This window comes from Culex quinquefasciatus, chromosome 3 (genome assembly GCF_015732765.1).
Source record: "Culex quinquefasciatus strain JHB chromosome 3, VPISU_Cqui_1.0_pri_paternal, whole genome shotgun sequence".
NCBI lineage: Eukaryota > Metazoa > Arthropoda > Insecta > Diptera > Culicidae > Culex > Culex quinquefasciatus.
Window position 1 is genome coordinate 178,032,663 of NC_051863.1, and position 24,927 is coordinate 178,057,589.

Consider the following 24,927-nt stretch of genomic DNA (forward strand, 5'->3'; position numbering starts at 1 on the left):
AACGTTTCAATTTCAATTTTACACGAAATCCAGTTCGACCCCTGTTACACGAAAGTATGTAATCGTACTTGAACTGAATTTCGTGTAATCGAACACGATTTCGTGTAATGCCTATCCTCCGTGTAAGTGTGAAAGGAGTGAAAAGTTTGTTGTTTACGTTCTCACAAAAGCTGTGAAAAAAATAATTGGATGATAAAAATTTATTCAAAATTGTGTAATTGTGAAAAATTGTACATTGAAGTGGAGAAGAAAATACCTACGCGAAGGACGTAGCTGAATATCCGGCCCTAGATCGTGAAGCAGCAATGTGTTAAAATAATTCCAGCTACATTCGACTTCGCTGTTTGCCCCGAGCCCCATCAACATCGCACAGGAGGTGCTGGCGCAGATCGTACAAGGCAAATAAGGAAGAGCTAGAGGAGAAAAGCTGATATTTGGTGAGATCAATCCAAAACAAACGAACAGAAAATAAACCTTGCTAAATACGCGCTGGACCTTTGTCATTTGACGAGGATTCGGAAGTTCTGAATAACGTTTGAATCAAATTGATGCAAACGTTCTTTAGGGCGGGGCTTGTCGGTTCAGCGGAGGTACCTCGCGCACGGCTAGCCTGCGTAGAAATGGGTCACCGAAGCTCGGCAGAGCTAACACCTTCCAAATGCCTATGCGAGTTATTTGTATGTATAGAATATAAATCTAAAATACATGGAAACAACTCAATTTGTAAGAGGCGACCGCGTGGTCCCGTTTGGTTGGTTGCACACACACACACACACATTGGTGCGCTGGAAGTGGGGACGCGAAGTCGTGATTATGCAGGTTAATTTTTTTGTGTGCTGGTAATCGAATAATAGCATCATTGGTGCGCTGGAAGTGGGGACGCGAAGTCGTGATTATGCAGGCTAATTTTTTTTTGTGTGCTGGTAATCGAATAATAGCATCATTGGTGCGCTGGAAGTGGGGACGCGAAGTCGTGATTATGCAGGTTAATTTTTTTTGGTGTGCTTTTGTGTCGCTATTCGTTTGGGGTGAGTGATTGTGGTAATCGAATAATAGCATCATTGGTGCGCTGGAAGTGGAGACGCGAAGTCGTGATTATGCAGGTTAATTTTTTTTTGTGTGCTGGTAATCGAATAATAGCATCATTGGTGCGCTGGAAGTGGGGACGCGAAGTCGTGATTATGCAGGCTAATTTTTTTTTGTGTGCTGGTAATCGAATAATAGCATCATTGGTGCGCTGGAAGTGGGGACGCGAAGTCGTGATTATGCAGGCTAATTTTTTTTTGTGTGCTTTTGTGTCGCTATTCGTTTGGGGTGAGTGATTGTGGTAATCGAATAATAGCATCATTGGTGCGCTGGAAGTGGGGACGCGAAGTCGTGATTATGCAGGTTAATTTTTTTGTGTGCTTTTGTGTCACTATTCGTTTGGGGTGAGTGATTGTGGTAATCGAATAATAGCATGCCTTACTGAATTATTTGTGTCTTGAGCGTAATTTTCGTTGAGTAATTAGTGTTTTTTGTGATCTTAATTAATTGTTTTGTGATTTTCAAAGCCCTTCCTGTATCATCGTGGATCGGAAGGCACGGCGTCGGGTAAATTGTGTATAATTTTTTCGATTTAGGTTTTATTTTTTATGGTGAAAAAGCCATTTCTATATAATGATCGAAAGACGCACTGACATTTTGGAATAATTAATAGTGGAGTGAAATAATTGTGAGTGAGTGATTTTGTGTGTTAACCAGAAAGACCTTCCCATAGCATCGTTGCTCGGAAGGCTCGCCGACGGGTCTGTTATGAAAGTCCTCCCCATAGCATCGTAGCTCGGGAGGCATCGAAAAGCCAATACCTTATCCTACTAACTCAAAAAAATATTAATCACGTGATGCTTGAAGGAGATGCTGTGGATTCAACGGTCTCAAGCGGTATCAACAAGTATATAGCGAAAAACTGTGTGCTTGATGAGTCTGCAACTTCAACTATCGGACTAACATTCCTCCCTTTCGTTGAACTGCAGGCTTCTTGGGAGGGCGCCGGTATTGACTAATAAAGCAGGGATCTTCAGAGGTTAAACAGTGAACGGATGGTTGGCTCCCACTAATCATTTTTGATTCATTGTTTAACTTCAGCTGATCTGTCAATAACGGAGTAGCAGCTCATTGGCAGTCAACCATGCTCATGCTCATGCTCATGCTCAAGCATTCATTGTATGTTTAAGAGAACCTTTTGCTTAAATACACAGTTTTCTTTATTTTTGTAAGTTAAATTAACAGGGGTCCACTTTTGGAAAAGTTTGGCTTTTCGTTGTCCTATATTGGACCCCCCTAATTTTTGCTCGAAAATGAACAGTTCTTCGCTTTATTTTAGTAAAGTTCCTTAAACTTACATTATTTCGACCTGCTGAAGTTGAATAATCAGTCAAAAAATGATTGGATACTTAATTCAATCATAAAATATAAATGCAGTTTTGTTGTGAAAATGCTAGTGGCCATGGCTGATTTCAGATGTCGAACTCAAAACGCTTATTTTGGCTGAAAGGACACGTCAATGTCAGCCAACATTGTTTTAAATGATGCTGAACATGCCAAATAAAAGATTTGTAGACAAAAACACGCTTGAAATTGTGATTTTATTGAATTTTTCAACAAAAACCCTTCAGAGGGTCCACTATAGGAAAGGGGTCCACTAATGGATAACGTACCCTATCTAAGTATAGAGCTATATGACGTTTCGCGCACGCACACTAGCGCACCATTTGATTTTGCTGGCCGGACAAAATTTAACCTCACTTTCTTTTCGTGTACGTACACGCAATACATGCGCACGTAGATTACTCTATTGACGAAAATTTTATTTTTTTGCGGAAAATAAAATTTTTGCGGTGCTGTACATTGGAATTTCATAAAAATTCTAAACATTTTTAAACATGCCCAAACATGCTAAATATGATTATCAATGCAGAAAAATGCATTTTAGATTGTTTTCAGTTGATAAGACTTCTATTTTCATGGAAAATTTGAATTTTCTTGGAATTTTTTTTTTTGCCCCCTGATTTTTCAGACCAATTTTGGAGGGGGGGGCGACATAAACTTTGAAAAATATTTGCAACGGCCTTAGCAAGAATTATTTTTTCCTGTTTTTTTTTCAAATTTGAGCGTTTTTGAATACTTGAGATCCCGAATTTTAAAATTATTTGATTTTAAAACATTTATGTTTTTGAATTTTGCATGTCGCTCGTACTGACTCAGAGCAAGGGTGAGATTGGTATATACTTATAAGGGCAGTACAGTCATCCCACATATTTGGAACACCCACAAATTCGGAACACTTTTATGATAATTTGTCAATAGTAGCATTCTGGTCGGGTAGTCACCCGTGTAGTCAGTGACGGGTAGTTCGGTTGACGGGAGAGTGGAGAACTGTCATCTGGAGAGGAAGCGGGTGTTTGAGCAGCAGAGTGGAGGTCCCGGAATGGATATTCCGGGAATCCGGTGTGGCCAGGCCCAACTAGGGTGCCACAAGTTTCATTGGTTTCAATGTGTGAAGTCATTATTTGGTAATAAATATGTACTCCTGGAGAGATCCAAAGTTTATTTACATTCGTAAGGAAAAAGTGTTCCGAATTTGTGGATTTCAAGGGTCAAAGTAATTCTTCAAAAACTTCATATAAAATTTTAAATTTTCAGATGTTCGATACAGAATTCGAAAGATCGCAAGAAAAGCTTTCAAATGAAGCTAAAAGCGAATCATTAAGTTCAATGATCGATTTGCTATGATTTTTTGAACATTGGACGATCTAGAAACCGTTCCGAATATGTACTGTACGTGTTCGTTGGAAACCAGCGTATGGGAACAAGGTGCATAAGAAAGGCCAAGGCCCGTTCTTTCACTGAAAATTGCGGCTTTTTGATCATTGTTTAGGGGTTTCCAACTTTTTAACTTCAATCTGAGCAAACAAAAATCGTCCCTTTCATTCTCGGCTTTTTATGATTCTGAGTTTAAGATCCGGCCACATGAGCTCGCTTGTTAGGTAATTCTGGATTTTCAAAATTATTATATCGAATACCAATTGATTTTATTTGATTTTGAGCGAAAGCATGCCAAATTTGGTTGTAAAAAAAGTCCCAAGAAATCGTTCCCTCTCCTTTAGACTTCCATCAGACGTCGAGTCGCATTTCTGTCGGGCTCAGATCTTCAACCTGATTTCCCACGGACTGGGCTCGAACAAAAACATCGCATGTCAATGTGTTTGAAATTTAAAGGTGCGCTCCCACGTGTGACGTCAGAGTGTTGTTGATGTTTTGTTTATATGAGAAACGTCAAGTTGGGTAATTTTGCCGGTGTTTTTTTTGAAGTGACTGGAGTTTTTGCAACAGTTTTCGGATGTTATCAGTGCGAGTTTGTGCCGTTCAGTGGATTTTATTGAGAAATTTAGCCGTTTCAGAATTTTTGAGTAAGGTAAGAAAGTGTTTATTTTATTTCATTTTTGTTTTTGAAAGATATGTCTGCCAATTGTTTCTTATACAATTATTTTTCAATAGATTTGATTAAAAACATTTTCTCCAAAAAAACATAAGTAAATGCACGATAGGATTTCTGTTAGAAAAACCATTTTGTTTTAAACAAAAGCAATGGGTTTAACGCCCAACCGCTCCGACAGCTGGGTGCAGGTCTTGATCTGATTCTCGTGGTAACCCAATCCGCCCTCTTCGTCCACCTTTTTGATGTGGATGCGTTCCGGATCTCCGGCCACTAGAACCGGTTTAGATTCGTCCGTCTGTAGAGTACAACATTTGAAAGTATATTTAGTAAAAAAAATAGCTTGAAGAATTTATCAGAACAAAAAGTAACTCACCCTTGGCATGTTGCGCAGAATACTGTTCAAATCGGACATACGTCCCTCGAAGCCGGGTGCAAAACAGGCCGGATTAATCGCCACAAAGCACTGACCCAGGTCGGCTTCCGTGTCAGCTCCTGCGTGCGTCCACTTGCGCACCTTCGTCGAGTAGTTCGAACCGGCCATAATTCCACAGAAAACTTCCACCATCGCGGCTAACCCGTAACCTTTGTACCCCGAAGTCAGCTCCGTCCCTCCCAGCGGCATCAGACATCCCGTGTCGAACGCCACGTTGGCGTCCGTCGTCGGATGTCCCTCCGGATCTTGGGCCCAACCGTGCGGAACCGGTTCGCCCTTTCGGCGTTGAATTTCGATCTTTCCCACGGCAACGGCGGTCGTCGCCATGTCCAGCACAAACCCGTCGCCATTTTCGGCCGGTGCTCCCACCGAGATTGGGTTCGTTCCGAGGGCGGCGTCCTTGCTCCGGGTGGGACTTGCCAGGGGCGAAGTGTTCGTCATAGACATTCCGATGCAACCTTGCTTCATTGCGTGAAGCGTGTAGTGTCCGGCAATGCCGTAGTGATTGGATCCTGTTGAAAAAAACCTTTAATTTAGAGAAATCATAGCTCCAAATGTTTCAAAGAAATACTCACTCTTGGCACAAACCCAACCGACGCCCACCTCCTTGGCCTTCTTGATGGCCAAATCCATGCAGAAATTTCCAACGACCGCTCCGAGCCCGTTGTTGCCGTCGACCCACGCCGTAGCCGGCGTCTCATTGAGAATCGTCGGCACGGCCGCCCCGTTGCACGCGTTCTTGTGCAGATCGTTGATGTACATCTCGAGCCGGTTCATGCCGTGGCTGAAATGTCCCCGATAATCTGCCTCCACCAGCAAGTCAGCCTGCTGCTGGGCATGGGACAGCGGCGTGTGCGACTTGACCAGGCATTCCACCATGAAGCGGCGGGCCTCTTCAACGGCGACCAGACGAGGTTTCACTAGGGCGGCCATGGTTCTTCGCTGTTCCGTTGCACTCGAACGCTGCAAAAAGACTGGGAAACAGTTTTTTTTTTGGTTGGTCAGCTTCTGGTCACGGCGGTGATAACCGGTTGGTCAAACACAACTTGGCTTCACAGATAGTGGAGGGCTCTGGATTGGAAAGAGCGTTACTGATAGCTTATCGCGCGACACGCTAAATTTTGGGAGTTATTCTGGTAGTGGAATATTTTGGACATCAGAGTAAGTGTTGTTTGTCTCGACAGGTTTCGCGCCGGGTCGCTAAGTGGCCATCTGCCTAGTCATTTTTAGTATGTTGTCTGATAGATTATGAAGACCATCGTAAAAGCAGGCACGCTAACCTAGCATGATTACAGTCGATGCAGGAGATAATATACGATCTCAACGAATGCAAAGCAAATTTTACTGAAACCGAACTGAACAGCTGATTGGGTGAAGGTGACTTTTGTCTTTGGCGAGTGTTCTAGTTTTGTTTTTTTTCTTTTTCGTTGCCTCTTCAACTTTATTTTCCACTTGAAAATATAAGAATCAACCGTAGACAAAAATATCTCACATCAATAAAACGCAAAAATAAAAACACTGCTTTCATACGATGTGCGTGGTGAAGTAAAATTTGATATTTTTACGCACACAAAAAGAGTAAATTGTTATGTGACGAAAATGAATTAAATGATCCAGTAATTAATTGTTTTTCAAAATTTGTAAATTACTATTAAATAAAAAATAATAAAACAACTCTTCTTATCATCAATCTTCTAGGCGATGTAAAGTAAATAAAGTAAATAAATTCAAATTCAAGTGTTGGAAAATAATTAAAAAAATGATGATGTAACAAAACAACCTAAAATCAGTTTCATAAACAGGAATTTGAGGAAAAATGCATATTTATCAGATACTATCAAACCCGACTGCCAATTATGGTTCTTTCCATGATGCATAAGTTAAAAACATGTTTAGAAATCTCAAAACTAAAGAATTTGTGAAAATACGCAGAACTTTTAGTAACATTTCTGACATTTGTTTTCGATGATTTAACTGATTAACAAGGTATAATAAATTCAAAATGAGAAAAATAGCATTTTTGACCGAAAGAAGAATAAAAAAAAAATTGGGACTCGGGGCAGTCTCCCCAACAATCTCCTGGGCGAATCAGCAAGGTTCATTCAAGTTTCATAAAAGCACACAGGGCAAAGTAACATGGATAACATGTCACGCCGATGAGCTTGACTTTCACAAAACATCAAAACATCAAGTCGTAAAAACTCCGGCGATTTTAAATCTCTCACAGCGTTTTTTTTCTGGGCACCATTTCTTGGATTAGTTTGCAATATGTCCTAAGCGCCTTTTGTAAACAAAACGGTTAATCGATCAATTGGGTCCTAAAATGAAGCTTAGATTGCTGATATTATTGTTTACAGCGATAAATCTTATTTTTCAGAGTACAATGACCCTTTGTACGACCTTGACAGAAAAGCTCCCACTTGACAGCTCGTTCCAAGGGGACCATGTTGATCCATCGAAAAAAAGTTGTGTTGTCGATTTTTTTTTTTTGCGTTAAAATGAAAAAAAGTGATCAGAAATGGTTTTTAATCGTGTTTTTTACCGTTTTACATAAAAATTGACATAGGGCTTTAGTACCCAATTAACGAATTATCAATTTCAGAAATGCATTACAGTCATTCCTCATACTCGGAACAGTTTACAGATCGGCCAATGTTCAACAAATCATATAAAATCGATGATTGAACATAATGATTTGCTTTTACCTTCATGTGAAAGCTTTTCTTGCGATCTTTCGATTGATGTATAGACCGGCTGTACATTTTTACGTTTTATATCTAGTTTTCAAAGAAAATATTGACCCTTGAAATCCACAAATTCGGAACACTTTTTTCTTACGATGTAAACAAACTTTTTTTTTCTCTCCAGGAGTATATATTTTTTACAAAATAATGACTTTGCACTCTGAAACCAATAAACTCATGCTTAGTAATGTTTTATGAACGGTCTGATAACTTTTTTGGGAAAATATCAGTTAAATTCAGGTGTTCCACAATTGTGGGAGACACAATAACATCCCACAATTATGGAACAGGCAATTTGGAGGCAGTGTTTTGGTGCTCTGGATAAAATAGTCTGGAAATGCAGTGTTTGTTTAAAAAGTATTTCTTTTACTAGTGAAATAGCTAGAGAGTGTCCAAATAAAGGCCCTACAAATAGCAGGGTCGGCAGAAAAGTTGCATTTTGCATTCTATTGACAAATTACGACAAAAGTGTTCCGAATTTGTGGGATGACTGTACATTGTCCATCGTCCTTCAGATACAGAGTAAATTTTTGGTTGCCATTTCAGTAAAATAAATAAATGAATGCGATTCAATAATCATCACATTTGCTGAAATTCGGTAAAAAACAAAAACATTACTGAAAAAACAGTAACTGCATATCTGTCAAACTGAAATGTCACTTCGTCGCCATCGTGCTAACTTGTCGTACGTGCATTTTGGGCCAAATTGAGTTAAGAACGCCATATTGTGCAGCTCACAATGCCTCACCTTTCGACCGTCACAGATCCCCAAAATTCGATTTTAATCCTGAGATATTCAACAAAAACCGAAAAAACTCCGTGCATTTTTGTCACTTTACATATGAAAATAGGTTCAATCTTGTCGTGCTATCTTGTCACTCCATGAAAATTGATGTAAGTGCGACAAAAGGCCAAAGGGATTTCAGGCCAGGAAAGTCAGGATGCGTTTGTCGCACGTACAAGCTAGACTACCGTAAACATTTGTAATTATAACTCGGGACTCCAGCAACCAACTTCAACCAAACTTTGGGACAATGCACAGAATGGTCAGCCAAACAAAACGTGTTTGTTATTGTTTACATTGCGTGCTCTCGTTTTTGTATATTCAAGGTCAAACATTAAAACGCGTTTTTCTCGGAACGTCAAAATGGCGGGTGCGACATGATAGCACGACGACGTCGACTTCTGACTTAGTGTTTGGATGCTGCCGAGAGAAAATCATCGTTCAAGTGAGTTGTTTTTTTTAAATATTGTATTGTGATCTTTAGAAACAAAGGTAAGAAAACTCTTAATGACAAATGTTTCGATGCTTACCATCTTTTTTTTTAGTTTTGGACGATTGATGAAATTTATGAATTATTAACAGTTTTTTCAATAAAAAAGCAAAATCAAATTTTGTTAACTGAAATACCAGCAATGATAGCTGAATCTTCAGCAAATGATCTGTCAAACTGCCACAAGAAAATTACTAAATTTTCAGCAAAATAATTTAACGTTTCTTTTGCTGAAATTTCAGTTGTTTTGACAACCTTTGTACTGAAATTTCAGTAAACTTTCTGTCAAAGTGACTTATATCAATTTACTGAGAATTCAGTAAAATCTAAATTATTGAATCGTTTACTGAAATTTAAGTAGATGAGTTTTCACTCAGTAAAATATTACTGAATTTAAGCAAAAAAAAAAAAACTAAACTCAAAAACAATGAAAAGTTTGTTTTCAAGAAAAAGATGCAGGTGGTTTTATTACACATCATCAAAACGACAAAGAACTTTGCACAAAGCTCCTAAAATGTATTCAAAATGTAAATAAGTGCTGCTTCCATCACGACGGATGATATGACCATTTCTTGAGTTTTTTTTTTGAAAAGGTCCTATCGAAAAATTACAAATGAGAGTGTGTGCAACATGGAGTTAAACTTTCTGTGAAGTTGCTGTGAAGATTACAATGGCGCTAAGAAAAGTTTAACTCCATGTTGCACGCACACAATCTCACTTTTAATTTCTCGATAAGGCTTACTAGACCCAGTGAAAAGAGATAATTTAACCCAAAATTTACGAACTTCTAATCACAACTCGAACTGTCACAGCCCTGAAGTATGTTGCCTGACATATCGAGCGGTAAGTCTAAAAAAGGTAGTCGAGATACAGTCATCCCACATATTCGGAACACCCACAAATTCGGAACACTTTTGTGGTAATTTGTCAATAGAATGTAAAATGCAATTTTTCTGCCGACCCTGCTATTTTTAGGACCTCTTGCTATTTCACTAGTAAAAGTAATACTTTTTAAACAAAAACTGCATTTCAAGACTATTTTATCCAGAGCACCAAAACACTGCCTCCAAATTGCCTGTTCCATGATTGTGGGATGTTATTGTGTCTCCCACAATTGTGGAACACCTGAATTTAACTGATATTTTCCCAAAAAAGTTATCAGACCATTCATAAAACATTACTAAGCATGCATTTTATTGGTTTCAGAGTGCAAAGTCATTATTTTCAAAAAAAAATGTGTAATCCTGGGAGAAAAAAAAGATTGTTTACATCGTAAGGAAAAAGTGTTCCGAATTTGCAGTTTTCAATTGTCAATGTTTTTCTTTGCAAACTTGATATAAAACGTAAACACGTATAGCCGGTCTATACAACAATCGAAAGATCGCAAGAAAAGCTTTCACATGAAGGTAAAAGCAAATCATTATGCTCAATTATCGATTTTATATGATTTGTTGAACATTGGCCGATCTGTAAACTGTTCCGAATATGAGGGATGACTGTAGTACTTTGAATATGTGAGTAAATTTCTGACTGAAAGCCTTATAAACACGCACGCACAAAATATATGAAAGACAATAGCTTTGCTGTAAAAGCGTTGCTGTAAAAAGATAGGACGTGTCACAAGATAGCACGCAAGTGACGATAGTTCATCAAACTGATTCAATAGTAGCCGTCAATACAAAAAAGTAACTCTAGCAAATTACATGAAATAACAATCAAATTGAGCCTTTTCAAATTTCCGCACAATTTAATAGCCAACTGTTCCGTTGGCAGTTTTGGCGCCTTTTTTCACCTTGGCACGTTGCATTGCCAAGGTCCTGGATGACCTGAAGCCATCGCTGCCGTCCACCAGCGATATATTTTATTCGGAACTTATCACAGAGCACCTTCTGGGTATGACATTCACGTCCACAAATCACGTTTATATAATTACTATCAAGCTAGAACTGGCACATTCTTGCCGGTGACTGTTTCGTCGTTCGTTCATTGATCTTACAGTACTATAGGAGTCATTTGTTTACACACGTTAGTTCACTTGTGCACATGTGTTTAAAGCTGGAATCCATTTTCGTCAGACACTTGTTCGAACTTTAAGTATCAGCTGCACACGAGATCGTCGCGAGCTTATTTATATTTTTATTTCTTGTTTTTTTCGCCATAAAACACTCCAACCTTATCTTGAACTTCAACGCGACACAATTAGCCTTCCAGTGCTCGTCAACCTTTTAGTTAATCGCACCAACTTACCACTGCTGCTGTAGAATCCGGCAGCTCCGACGAGATTTGCTTCCTGTCCCCACCGTGGACCAAACGCGACTGTGCTGCAGCTGCTGCCAGCATCGTGATGATGGTGTCGATGGCGGCGTTGGAAATCTTGGGGTTGCTTTGAGGGGGCATGGGGGGAAACGGCCACCAATACACGCCGAAGCGATGACGACGCCACGTGCCGGTGAACAACGGCCGATGCTGCGAGCATTATGTTTTCAATGTTGCGTTTCAACGGTTTTCGGGCGGTTGTCCTTGAGATCGAGATCTGGGGGGAAGAATTAGATGAAGAATTGTGTAAATAATTGAAAAAAATATGCCAAAATATTAAAAACAAACATTTAAAGCAAAAAGTAAAAAAAAAAGAATCGTAGTAATAACATTAATATTAACATTTTTTGGTGTCAAAATATCCAACACACAGAAAAAAATAATGTAAATTTGGAAGCTGTAATTTTGGAAGGTTGAATATTACCTCTTTTATGATGTAACTTTACCTCAATTCAGACTGAAAAAGTGACATTACACCAGAAAACTGGTAAAATTACACATAACATGACATAAAAGATGTAATATTACCATGATTTTTTTTTGTGCAGTGAATTATACTTTCATGGCGCCAGTTTCCGTTCGGAGTGTTATTATGCCTTACAAAATCAAACAGTCTTTACATCAGTCGTCACATTGCTCACTGTTTTGGAAGGTGATTTTCCAAATGAATGGGGAAGAAATTATGCGTCGCAACATAACAAAAAAAAAAAAAAAAATGGGGCGAACTAAAGCGCAGTTGAGTTTGAGAGAAGCAAACAGAAGGGGAAGCGTGCGTTGTTTTTTTTTCTCGAGAGTTTTCTAAAGAACTGAGAAGTCAGTTTTGCAGGGATTTTATGGTGTGCTGTTGTGTAGTTCATTTCAGTTTAAAGTAATAATTACACGAAATTTATTCTTCATTTATCAAACAAACTTAACTGAAATTTGTTCCAGAAATTCTAGTTTATTTTACAAAGATGTTGACTGTAATTTTTTAATTGATTTCAAATAAATATTACAGCAAATTCAGGAAAAAATACACTTTTAAAAAAACTTTAGTAATTTTTTTGTTCCTATTAAAAAGACGTGCTTTTTTTTCTTGGAAGGAAAATCTTTTAAATAATTTATTTATGATAAAACCAATTTAGGCCGTTGCAAATATTTTTCAAAGTTTATGTCCCCCTTCAAAATTGGCCTGAATAATCAGGGGGCAAAAAAATATTTATTCGAAAAACTTCAAAATTTTAATGAAAATTAAAGTTTAATCAACTGAAATCAGTTAAAATGCATTTTCCCGCGTTTATAATCATATTCAGCATGTTTGAACTCCTTTGAAAACATTTTAAATTTTCATGAAATACAAATGTACAGTCCAACAAAAAGTTTTTTTTTGCGAAAAAAAAATCCGTCAATACCTCGATATTTTCAAAACTAATGATTGGAAAGCAACTGTACGCCTGTAAAATGCATTTTAAAAGACTTTTTTCATCCAAATGTTGAAACCTACCTACTACTTAGGTACTCTATGACCACAGTGGCAATTTTGATACAAAAATTAAATCTAGAACGGATTTTCTCTATTCGATCTCTTGGCTTTGTTGAAGGTATCAAAAACAATATATACTTTTTGTTTTATTTTGCTTTATAAAAGAAACAATTGCGCAAAATAAACATTTTGGAAGGAAATATTTGAAGCAATGATTCATTTAAATCATTCTCTGCCAACTCACACGAAATCAGAAAAAGCTGCTCAGACCCCTCTTCGGTTTGCGTGAAACTTTGTCTTAAGAGGTAATGTTGGTCCCTGATCACGAATCCTCGATCCATTTTTCGATCTTTTCAAACTTTTTCCGCAAAATCGTGATAACTTGTGATGGTGCAAGCAAACCCACTTATTTTTATAAATAAAAATTGTTGTACCTGTCTGCTTTACAAATTTGAAGTAAACTGGAAAAAATAACCCTGCATACACGAATTCAAAAAAAATATATTTAATTTTCTTTCGAATGATATTATTTACAGTAAAGTAATAGAAAATGATGGAGGTTTTAAACCTTCCTTCTTTGATTCTGTTTTTGAACAACACGTAATTTTTCGAATGTTTAAAAATGCAAAGGACTGTACCGCCACTCCGTCACGAGATAACGAAAAATCTCGCGGTTTCGTGATCAGGGATCAAATTAACCCCTTACACGGAGAAAAAACGTACCATGGGATTTGAACACTTTGTTCATGGTTCCCATTTTCATGAACGCTTGTTCACGATTTTGGGAACTATTTTTTCTCCGTGTTGGGTCCTGTCTCGGTAGAGTCCCTGGTAGGCAGTTGGACTAACAATCCAAAAGTCGTCAGTTCGAATCCCGCGGTGAATGGAAGCTTGGGTGTAAAAAGAGGTTTACAATTGCCTCAACAATCAAGTCTTCGGCCACCTAGTTTCGAGTAGGAATCTCGCAATCGAGAACACCAAGGGAATAGGGGGATGGCGTCACTATTTTTAGACCACGTTTTCCACTTTTTCTCATCGAAACCGACTATTTTATCGACTTCATTTTGCTGGACGAGATAGGACGCCGTCTATTTTTAGACGATGACTCAGCACTTTTCTTCTCTTGCACTTAAAAAAACCAGATGGCAGCACGATGTAACGCCACGTCCCTATGCTGTAGAGCGAATAATTTGATTTTGATTTGATTTTTTTCTCCGTGTAGGACAATGTGTCACGCAAATCGAAGAAGTTTGAGGCAACATAAAATTGCATTTTTTTTTTCAATATTTTATCATTGGGCCTCCATCTTGATTTACAAATTTGCAAATCACTTTAGAGCATTTTTGGTGTAATTCGATTATCCTGTATTTTTTTTTTTTCGATTCCTGCGGATAATTAAGTCTTTTTAAATTTTCAAATAAATTCAATTTACAAAACCCTTAAATTAAAATTTGTCTCGAAAAAAAATCGAATTAACTTTTTGCCTTCCTCACCTCAATGAGGAAAGGCTATGAAATCACTCGAAAAATGAACTTCTTTATTCGACCTCGTAGACTCACCTTCACGTATACCTATCGACTCAGAATCAAATTCTGAACAAATGTCTGTGCGTGTGTCTGGATGTGAGTCCGTGCACCGAAAAATATGCACACGATTATCTCCGGATTGGCTGAACCGATTTCAACCGTTTTGGTCTCATTCGATCCGTCTTGGGGTCCTTCGAGACCCTAGCTAATATTATGAAGTTTAGTAAAGTACTTCAAAAGTTATGCTAAAAAAACGATTTCGAATAAAGTCCGGATGATTGTAAAAAGGGTGGTTTTTGTAAGAAAACCCGTCATGCTATACATTTTTAAAAAGGTATTTGAAAGACCTTTCCAACGAGCCCAAAAGGTTGAAGATCTGACAATCGTATCAAAAGTTATAAGCACTTAAGTGTTATTTATGCACTTTTTGGAGGCCGGATCTCAAATATTTTGATGAAAACATTGCCGGATCCATCATGCGACCTGTCAAAAGACCTTTCCGATGAGCCTAAAACGTTGAAGATCTGACAACCCTATTAAAAGTTATAACCACTTAAGTGTTATTTATACACTTTTTTAGGCCGGATCTCAGATATTTTGATAAAAATAAGTCTTATTTATACTCTTTTTTGAGGCTCTGTAGTGTATTAATTTTATGAATGTAAGGAAGGCACCACCCACCTAATGGTGGATTAAGCAACGTTTTTTAATTTAAAAAAAACACTACCTAATCCACCGTAGGGTGGTTGATGCCTTCCTCATAATAACATAGTTTTGTTTTTGGTAAAATAAATATGTTAAACCTACTAAAGATAGGGTTAGCTAATTTTCAATCTTACAGTATCTTTTGATTATCCAACAAACGATGGATTGCATTATCGATCATAATATTGCTTTTATCGAATTAACTGTGATCCGATCTCGAGAAAGTGTATAAATAACACTTAAAGGCTAATAACTTTTGATCTGATCTTCGATGATTTGAGCTCTTTTGAACTTTTGAAGTACCTTACTAAACTTCATAATTTTCAATAGGGACTTTTGGGACCCCAAAGACAATTGAGTGAGAATTGTTGGGTGCACACATCCACATCCAAACACACACACAGACATTTGTTCAGTTTTTGATTCTAAGTCGATATGTATTGTATACGTGAAGGTGGGTCTGGGAGCTTGTATTAGGAAGTTCATTTTTCGAGTGACTTTATAGCCTTTCCTCAGTAAGGTGATAAAGGCAAAACTAGGTGCTCTGCCAAACGAATCTTTTTTGTAAGTTGAGGCATATTTCTAGATTTTTTTAAATGGTCCTATAACTATATGAAAGACAATAGCTTTTAGGACCTATTCTTGAAAAAAAATATTAGAATTCTTCTTGTATTTTACAGAAAAAAACAAGACTTTGAAAAAAAGACCCTGCACAATAATTTCAACTTAAAATTTTGTTTAGAAGCTTTCAGTTTATAAACAAACAGGGAATTCCGGAACATTACGTCAGTGACAGCTTAATAGATTCGATCCAGAATTGCAAAATTGCATCCATCTAGCGTCGTTTCCCTTCCGCACTAATATTTGCACCAACACAGTATTAGTAATAGTTATCAACGAAAAGTACAGCACTACACGTACGTAGGAGTACTTTTTCGCACTGCACTCCAAACTGCACTTGTAGTTGCACTCTGTCAAATGCATTTCCCCATTATGTAATTTACACAGTTCTTGAATTAGCTTGATTTGCGTTTCTTGTTCACTGACGACTTTGCGTCTACTCAGTCATCCACTAATACACGGCTACTATACCTTATAATTTATTGCGAAAATCCACTACACAATCCTCACCACTGTCACTATTCACCAACTAACGAACGGCAGATCACAGGGCTTCTGAGTCGGTGAGTGTTGACCAATGGATCAGCGCGTCTTCACTGACTTTGGCCTGGCGTTGCACAGACAGTGTGAAGAATTTCTTCGTTTTACTTAGTAGAAAAAAAAGCGTTCGTTTTGGCCTAAAAATAAATGCCCTGCGATGAACGCGCGACGACAACACCGTGAATTAATATATCCAACAATCGGATTCTTCGGCGAACAAACGAATGAGAACGCACCAGCCACTATAGGAAGGTGGAACACGAGAACTCGGTAAATTCAGAAAATCGATACAGCCCCAGAAAACCAGGTCACGATGAGTGTTGGTCCCTCAAGGGTTATGCTTCGTGTAAGGTAGAACAGGTTCTTGTACGAACGCATTAAACATTAAACATTTATTATTCATACCAAATACATACTTGGTCGGTTTCCTTTTTCATACCATTTTCGTTACTTTTATCGACGAAACTCGCGAGAAAGCCCTCCAAGAACAACAGGTTGGCTGTAAGAAGTCAACGACGGGAAACAAAGTTGAACACCACCACAAACAAAGCTTTGTTTACGTTCTTGTTATCATTCCGATGCACACACATGCAAGCGCGGTCATAAAGCAAGCAACACATGTTCAAGCGCGATACCCGGGCTTTACTGGGTGAGAGTGTGTGAGTACCGCGCGCGCTCGAGATAAACGTGGATAAAGCAGGCGGCGGTAGCCGAAGCGAGCGTCGCGACGCTGCTATCCATCAATGAACGAGGGCGACCGATTCGGAGCAGCGAGTGCGAATGCGTGGTCGGGGGCAGGCACAGTCGAGACGCGATAGTTGGATTTTGTTTAGAAGTATTTAACATTAACAGATTTTAGAATCTTCAGATAGGGGAAATATACCCATTTTAATCACACTAAGCCGTTCGACCAATTCTCATCACTTTTGCCATTTTCCGCTATTAAATCAACATTTTCAGATGTATCAACAATGGAGAGTTGCTTGCTCACTTTTATTTGAGCTATTTATTACTTCAGAATTGTCAAAAACACTTTATAAAAGCTGTAATTCATGATCAAAGTGCTGATAGGCCGATAATAGAAATAGGCTGAGAAAGGGCATAGTTCCCCTAAATCTTTTTTTTTCGAATATTCTAGAAACTATTTGTTTTTTTTTTCAATGTTAAACGCTAAATAGTACGCCCGAAAAATGTTGTTTATAATTTTTAGTTGCATTCAAAAATCGTAAATTTACAAGTTGACACCCGTTAGAACAAACTGTCAAAGAGAAGCTACTTTTTCAAATATAATTCAAAAACTAAATTTTTGCAATTCCGTCGTGAAACTACTTACTTTTCCTGTCATTTTTAAACGACGAAACAGCCTACTTTTCTGTACCAAAAATAACAGAATCGAATAGCAACACTTTTCAAAATAAATGCTGAAAAGTTTTACTTTTCAGCACTGAAATGGGTGCTGAAAAGCTGAAATTTTCAGCACTTGTTTCGAAAAGTAACACTTTTCAACATTTTTTTGATTAAAACGGTTTATTGACAAAATACATGAAAATTTGGCTCAAAATTTCACTCAATGGATGTATTTCGGAATTGCAAAAAATGTTGTATGGAACTCGTTGCAAAACTTGTTTTTTTTTTTTCATTCCCTGTTCAACTTTCGTTGGGTTTGGTCGTCTTTCGAGCTAGCTTAGCGCGTTTTTGACGGTGTTTTGTCAACTTTCGCCGACGTTATGGCGGCGGCCGCGACGGTGGAGAGTGAGTGGACGGAGCACAGGGCTGAGAATGGAAGGACGTTCTACTGGAACGCGGCCTTGAGGAAAAGTGTGTGGGAGAAACCGGACGGGTTTCAACCCAAGACGCAGGCGGCGACGGGCATGGAGGTGGAAGACTCCGAAGGAGGAGGAGAGGATGGGGGCGAATTTCGTTCCGTGGTCAAGGTTCGCCGCAGGAAGGCTAAGGAGGAGATCAATGTCGGCGATGGCGACAACGACGGCGATGTGGAGAAACTGCTCAGCAACAACAAGTTCAGCCCGCTAGCGGAGGAGAGCAACAACAACAACAACAATGCGAACCCAGCAGCAGAAAAAACCATCCCCGTGGTACCAGCAACCGGCAAGTCGGCCGGGGAGAAGAAGCAGCCGCCGCTGGTGGCAGGGGCGCCGACTCTGGGGGGGCACGGTACTTTTTGCCCCCCTTAAAATTTGGCTGGGGGGGCAGCCCATACATTGTGCCCCCCCAGAAATTTTGGAAGAAAAATATTCTTATATCAAATATAAAAAAATCACAGAAATAATTGAAAATAATATCTAAAACTTAAATGGAACATTGTTTGTACACACGGATAGAATTCTTGTAAGCGAATCCGTAAAATAGTTCAAAAACATTTGTTGTTTTCGAAATCACTGAAATATTTTGAACAAAATCGTTTACAATTTTTTGGATTTAGATGCATTTTTTCTAAATCGACAACATTTTATCTATACCACTGTGCTCTCTAGGAAAATCAGTAAGCTTAGTACAAGAGCACAGATACATCGGTAAATGATTTGAAAGATGTCGTCAACATAGATTTTACGGATTTGCTCATAAGATTTCTATCTGTGCAAGTTGTTTCAAAAACAAAACCAAAAATGCTGATACATTCGATAATTTTTTGGGTAATTTTAGAAACGATTTGAGCCGAAAAATATAATTGTTTCGAACAAAGTAAATTTTTCAAAACTAGCGCACCGCTTTACTGAGAAACACAAAAAATAAAACCTAATCTGAGACAATTCAACACTCGATTCAACATCATAATCTTAAAAAACACAAGTGTATCGCCCTCTGCAATTTATGATCGATTTAAAAAAATAAAAAGGCTATAGAAATTTTAACTGCACCCTCAAAAAATATGCCGAAAAATCAGGGAGTAGAGAATAATACTAAAAATAAAAAAAAATCAGGAAATCAGCACTATTGAGTATTGGGAATCCATTTTAAAACGTTTTTGGTCGAATTCTTAAATTCTTAAATTCTTAAATTCTTAAATTCTTAAATTCTTAAATTCTTAAATTCTTAAATTCTTAAATTCTTAAATTCTTAAATTCTTAAATTCTTAAATTCTTAAATTCTTAAATTCTTAAATTCTTAAATTCTTAAATTCTTAAATTCTTAAATTCTTAAATTCTTAAATTCTTAAATTCTTAAATTCTTAAATTCTTAAATTCTTAAATTCTTAAATTCTTAAATTCTTAAATTCTTAAATTCTTAAATTCTTAAATTCTTAAATTCTTAAATTCTTAAATTCTTAAATTCTTAAATTCTTAAATTCTTAAATTCTTAAATTCTTAAATTCTTAAATTCTTAAATTCTTAAATTCTTAAATTCTTAAATTCTTAAATTCTTAAATTCTTAAATTCTTAAATTCTTAAATTCTTAAATTCTTAAATTCTTAAATTCTTAAATTCTTAAATTCTTAAATTCTTAAATTCTTAAATTCTTAAATTCTTAAATTCTTAAATTCTTAAATTCTTAAATTCTTAAATTCTTAAATTCTTAAATTCTTAAATTCTTAAATTCTTAAATTCTTAAATTCTTAAATTCTTAAATTCTTAAATTCTTAAATTCTTAAATTCTTAAATTCTTAAATTCTTAAATTCTTAAATTCTTAAATTCTTAAATTCTTAAATTCTTAAATTCTTAAATTCTTAAATTCTTAAATTCTTAAATTCTTAAATTCTTAAATTCTTAAATTCTTAAATTCTTAAATTCTTAAATTCTTAAATTCTTAAATTCTTAAATTCTTAAATTCTTAAATTCTTAAATTCTTAAATTCTTAAATTCTTAAATTCTTAAATTCTTAAATTCTTAAATTCTTAAATTCTTAAATTCTTAAATTCTTAAATTCTTAAATTCTTAAATTCTTAAATTCTTAAATTCTTAAATTCTTAAATTCTTAAATTCTTAAATTCTTAAATTCTTAAATTCTTAAATTCTTAAATTCTTAAATTCTTAAATTCTTAAATTCTTAAATTCTTAAATTCTTAAATTCTTAAATTCTTAAATTCTTAAATTCTTAAATTCTTAAATTCTTAAATTCTTAAATTCTTAAATTCTTAAATTCTTAAATTCTTAAATTCTTAAATTCTTAAATTCTTAAATTCTTAAATTCTTAAATTCTTAAATTCTTAAATTCTTAAATTCTTAAATTCTTAAATTCTTAAATTCTTAAATTCTTAAATTCTTAAATTCTTAAATTCTTAAATTCTTAAATTCTTAAATTCTTAAATTCTTAAATTCTTAAATTCTTAAATTCTTAAATTCTTAAATTCTTAAATTCTTAAATTCTTAAATTCTTAAATTCTTAAATTCTTAAATTCTTAAATTCTTAAATTCTTAAATTCTTAAATTCTTAAATTCTTAAATTCTTAAATTCTTAAATTCTTAAATTCTTTTAAACTATTTTTTTTTATTTTGGAATATTGAATTTTGTGTATCTGTTATTTTTTTCTAAATCGGTGTATTTGTATTTAAAAATTTATGTAAATTTTAGCTTTTTACTTTTGTTTTTATTTTTAGAATATTTGTATTGTTAAATTTCTAAACATCTGATTATTTTTATTATTGATTGTCACTTCTAGAAAATAAGTGAGAATATCCCAATGAGAAGGAATTCTCCTTCCAAACATATAAAAAATTCCCCCCAATTAACATTCTTAATCACGTTTTAATAAATTATCTATTTCTAAAAAAATGGATTCCGGATGATAAAAAAATCGTAATAAAATGATTAAAATTCGTAATATACAAGAAACTTTAACATCTAATCGCCACTCTTACCTATCGATTTCGGAAAACAACCATGCCCCCCAACATTTTGGACTAGTCGGCGCCCCTGACTGTTATAATGTATAAAGCATTATGTTATATTTTTTGCTTCATAATTTAGAAAGTTGGTCTTCGAAATTGAAATTGAAATGTATTTTTATTTTCTCACTTTGAACATTAAATTAGAGTTTAGCGACCCCATGTCGGCCAAATTTGAGTGTTTGATTGCCTGTTACATTACAAAATGCATTATCCTAATATTTCTTTACCGTTATTTTGGCCTCCACCATGGATTTGAAATTTCCAATTAGCTTTAGAGCGTGTTTGGGGTCATATTTGAATTCAACGATCTAAAATAAGACAACGAAAAAAAAATCCTGATTCGAATATCTGAAGTGATTTTTTTTCGAAGATTTCGGATGTTTGAATATGGAATGTACAGCCCATACTCGATTATCCGAGACCTAGATTATCCGAAGAATCGATTATCTTAAATAAGTAGATCGGATAATGTTTGTGATCGTGATTCGATTATCCGGAGGGAAATTTTAGTGAACATTCGGATAATCGACTACGGCCTGTAAATTTCAGAATTCAGAACTTCCGATAATCGAACCACGAAAACAAATCACAGTCACTATCAAAAGTTGAACGAATCGTTAAACTGAATCAGCAAAATTCGGTAAATTTTTATTAGTCGTTGCCAATCGGTCAACCTTCTGTTTTTTTTTTCAATGCATTTTTTCACCTGGAAACGGGTGTAAATCAGCTTTAATAAACTTCATTACCAATTTTGGCCTATCTTACTAAAGAAATGTATAGTACTAAAGAAATGTATAGCGTTTATTCCGCAATTGAAAATTCGGTAAAATCCATCGAATTCGGTTTAAAAATATTTCACTCTATTTAACAAGTAGCTTCTTTCTTTCAATTGAATAACTTTCATTTTTTTCTCCCATCCCAGATCGCCACCATGTCCTCATCCGCGTCGTCCGACTGCGTCCGCGAGCTCGACGGCGACCTGTTTGCCGCCCCGAAGGACCACTCGCTGGCCCACTGCGTCGCGTCGGACCTCAAGATGGGCGCCGGAATCGCCGTCCGCTTCAAGCAGCTGTTCAAGGGCGTGGACGAGCTGCGCGCCCAAAGCGTGGGTGTCGGTGGCGTGGCCGTGCTGAAAGACGGCGGCCGGTTCGTGTACTATCTGATCACGAAGGAGGGCAGCTACGACAAGCCCACGTACGGCGATCTTACGCGGTCGCTGGAGGCCATGCGGAAGCACATGGTAAGCTGTGTGTTTTGGGGTTTGTTTTGGTGGGGTGGGGTAATCTTTTTTAACGGACTTGGATTTGGTTTTAGCTGGAGCATGGTGCTAAAAAGCTGGCGATTCCTCGGATTGGCTGTGGCATCGATGGGTTGGAGTGGCCCAAGGTAAAGGGCATATTGAACACAACTTTCGGGACAGGGGATGGTTTCGAGGTCGTCGTGTATAACTTCGTTCCGAAGAAGTAAAATGGGAGTTTTGTTTAGGCGACACCAGGTAGTGGTCATGTTCCTTAGTAGGGTAAGGTTTTGAATTGTGAAATCTCAAATAAATGTTTATTCAGGGCAGTTTAGTTCTTGAAATACGGTCCGAAACTTTTCCCTCAGTTCCTTTGGAATGAAATTTGGAAAGCTAACTTCAAATGTTACAAACAGATCTCCACGTTGGGTAGTGTCTTCAGGAAATGGAAGCCCTTCACCCTCGAATATCTTCACGTAGTGCGGGTCAACAATATCGACTATTTGCGTTACGATCTGCCTCCCATCGATCCCTTCAATCTCGAGTGAAAACCCAATCAACGCATTTTCCAGCGAAATGTTCTGAACCGCATGCAAATCAACGCCATCCCGGCGAAAACGGTCATGATTGCTCTCCGTCACGACAAACACAATATCCGACGGTATAATCTTGGGGCCGCGATTGCCAGCTTCCGGAAATCGAATACTCGTCCCGGACGGAACTCCCGGCGGGACGTGCACGGGAATCGTGTCCTCTACGAGCACCATCTCAACCTGCGCCTCGTCGGCGAATTCCTCCCGGATGATTCGCATCTTCTTGATCGCCCCGTGGAAGATCTCCTCCAGGCTCAGCTCGATGGGGTGCACAATGTCCGGGCCTTTGACGCGCACCGCCGTCGGGTCATCAGCGCACAGCGGAGGGGGCCGCGTGACGGCATCGATAAAGTCCCCGTACGGTGAGTAGGTTGCGAAAAAATCTTTGTAGATCTTCATGCAATCGTTGGAGAACTTGTACGGTGGGACGAATCCTGCCGGGGTAACGACTCCGGATTTGAGGCCCTCCTCACCGTACAGGTCGTAGATTTGACGCCGGTGGGCATTACTGAGTACGTCGAACGCCTCGTTCAGCAGTTCCCAGTAGTGCTCGAGGGACATGGAAGGGAACGGAATTTGGGGCACATCGTGGAAGTCATTTTTGGGGTGGCAACGGACGGCGAGCTTGCGATAGCTAAAATTGGATTTTTTTAATTTTATAAGGAATTTGGATGAAGATGGATTCTTACGCCAAACGAATGTCCACTTCAGAAGCGGTTCTCGGAATATCCAGGATGGCGTAGTAATCAAAGCCCATCTTGAAGCTAGTTGAAAGGTGTAAAACCGGATTGCTAGGATGAACTTATTTAGCAATTAAGAGGCAATATTTGTAAATATTGCTCGGTTTGTTCTAGAGGTCGTATCGAGGTGCTCCGATTTGGATGAAACTTTCCGTGTTTGTTTGTTTATACATGAGATGAACTCATGCCAAATATGAGCCCTCTACGACAAAGGGAAGTGGGGTAAAACGGGCTTTGAAGTTTGAGGTCCAAAAAACCTAAAAAATCTTAAAATTGCTCGCATTTCCGTAAAACTTCATCAATTCCAACTCTCTTTGATGCATTCGAAAGGTCTTTTGAAGCACTTCAAAATGTGCCATAGACATCCAAGATTGGTTCGACTTTTTCTCTTAGCTTTTGCAAATTACTGTCAAAAATGGATTTTTTTAAAACCTTAATATCTTTTTGCAACAGCCTCCAACACCCATACTCCCATAGGTCAAAAGATAGGTAATAACATGGACTATAAGCCTACGGTGTTAACTATTTGGCCAATCGCAGTTTTTCTCATAGTTTTTCGATTTTTCTAGAACAAACATTTTACAACGTTAGTTTTTGCCCTGTAGGCCGTAGCGCCATAGCGGCACTTTTTGGTCTCAATTTTGTCATATTCGGAATCCTCGGACAATTTCACGTAAGTAGTAGTATTGGAGTTGTAAATTTGATTTAAAAAATAATTAAATAAAACATTTTTGGAAAAAGAAATAGATCTTATTTACCCTATGATCAATACGTCAAATGCTGTATCAAGTAGGCGAAAACCTGTTTTACCCCTAATCCAACAAATTGTTAAAAAATATTTTAATTCATTCTAAATGGCAATTTTTCCAATCAAATTTACAACTCCAATACTTTTAACTTACGTGAAATTGTCCGAGAATTCCGAATATGACAAAATTGAGACCAAAAAGTGCCGCTATGGCGCTACGGCCTACAGGGCAAAAACTAACGTTGTAAAATGTTTGTTCTAGAAAAATCGAAAAACTATGAGAAAAACTGCGATTGGCCAAAAAGTTAACACCGTAGGCTTATAGTCCATGTTATTAACTATCTTTTGACCTATGGGAGTATGGGTGTTGGAGGCTGTTGCAAAAAGATATTAAGGTTTTAAAAAAATCCATTTTTGACAGTAATTTGCAAAAGCTAAGAGAAAAAGTCGAACCAATCCTAGATGTCTATGGCACATTTTGAAGTGCTTCAAAAGATCTTTCGAATGCATCAAAGAGAATTGGAATTGATGAAGTTTTACGGAAATGCGAGCAATTTTAAGATTTTTTAGGTTTTTTGGACCTCAAACTTCAATGCCCGTTTTACCCCACTTCCCTTTGTCGTAGAGGGCTCATATTTGGCATGAGTTCATCTCATGTAT

The 24,927-nt window shown here is 37.1% G+C and overlaps 3 protein-coding genes across 5 annotated transcripts; 1 reads left to right on the forward strand and 2 right to left on the reverse strand.

Annotated features, from left to right (window-relative positions):
* Nucleotides 1–4,297: 4,297 nt before the first annotated feature.
* Nucleotides 4,298–22,515, forward strand: LOC6050303 (ADP-ribose glycohydrolase OARD1). Its single transcript, XM_001866896.2, has 3 exons — nucleotides 4,298–4,456; nucleotides 21,872–22,189; nucleotides 22,264–22,515. The coding sequence occupies exons 1-3, from the start codon at nucleotides 4,382–4,384 to the stop codon at nucleotides 22,414–22,416; spliced, it is 546 nt and encodes a 181-aa protein (XP_001866931.2). The 5' UTR covers nucleotides 4,298–4,381; the 3' UTR covers nucleotides 22,417–22,515.
* Nucleotides 4,592–16,558, reverse strand: LOC6050300 (uncharacterized oxidoreductase YjmC). Of its 3 annotated transcripts, none has more exons than XM_038259710.1 (5): nucleotides 16,541–16,558; nucleotides 11,179–11,464; nucleotides 5,489–5,887; nucleotides 4,854–5,425; nucleotides 4,592–4,775 (listed from the first exon to the last, which is right to left on the reverse strand). In XM_038259710.1, the coding sequence occupies exons 1-5, from the start codon at nucleotides 16,541–16,543 to the stop codon at nucleotides 4,617–4,619; spliced, it is 1,419 nt and encodes a 472-aa protein (XP_038115638.1). In that variant the 5' UTR covers nucleotides 16,544–16,558; the 3' UTR covers nucleotides 4,592–4,616. The 3 variants fall into 3 exon arrangements, with proteins under 3 accessions (XP_038115638.1, XP_038115637.1, XP_001866932.2); XM_038259709.1 differs by having other exon boundaries at nucleotides 16,518–16,553; XM_001866897.2 differs by lacking the exon at nucleotides 16,541–16,558 and adding an exon at nucleotides 16,033–16,176.
* Nucleotides 22,504–23,559, reverse strand: LOC6050301 (dnaJ homolog subfamily B member 13). The gene is made up of 2 exons (XM_001866898.2): nucleotides 23,469–23,559; nucleotides 22,504–23,413 (listed from the first exon to the last, which is right to left on the reverse strand). The coding sequence occupies exons 1-2, from the start codon at nucleotides 23,534–23,536 to the stop codon at nucleotides 22,504–22,506; spliced, it is 978 nt and encodes a 325-aa protein (XP_001866933.2). The 5' UTR covers nucleotides 23,537–23,559.
* Nucleotides 23,560–24,927: the final 1,368 nt, after the last annotated feature.

Excerpts from the sequence above, each read along its gene's own strand:
- LOC6050303 (XM_001866896.2), top strand. The coding sequence starts at position 4,382 with ATGTTATCAGTGCGAGTTTGTGCCGTTCAGTGGATTTTATTGAGAAAT. Across the intron at positions 4,457-21,871 it reads TTTCAGAATTTTTGAGTAAG|ATCGCCACCATGTCCTCATC; the intron begins GTAAGAAAGTGT and ends CTCCCATCCCAG. Across the intron at positions 22,190-22,263 it reads AGGCCATGCGGAAGCACATG|CTGGAGCATGGTGCTAAAAA; the intron begins GTAAGCTGTGTG and ends ATTTGGTTTTAG.
- LOC6050300 (XM_038259709.1), bottom strand. The coding sequence starts at position 16,538 with ATGAAAAAGGAAACCGACCAA. Across the intron at positions 5,888-11,178 it reads CGGATTCTACAGCAGCAGTG|TCTTTTTGCAGCGTTCGAGT; the intron begins GTAAGTTGGTGC and ends ACTGTTTCCCAG. Across the intron at positions 4,776-4,853 it reads TTCTGCGCAACATGCCAAGG|ACGGACGAATCTAAACCGGT; the intron begins GTGAGTTACTTT and ends TGTACTCTACAG.
- LOC6050301 (XM_001866898.2), bottom strand. The coding sequence starts at position 23,536 with ATGGGCTTTGATTACTACGCCATCCTGGATATTCCGAGAACCGCTTCT. Across the intron at positions 23,414-23,468 it reads GAAGTGGACATTCGTTTGGC|CTATCGCAAGCTCGCCGTCC; the intron begins GTAAGAATCCAT and ends ATCCAATTTTAG.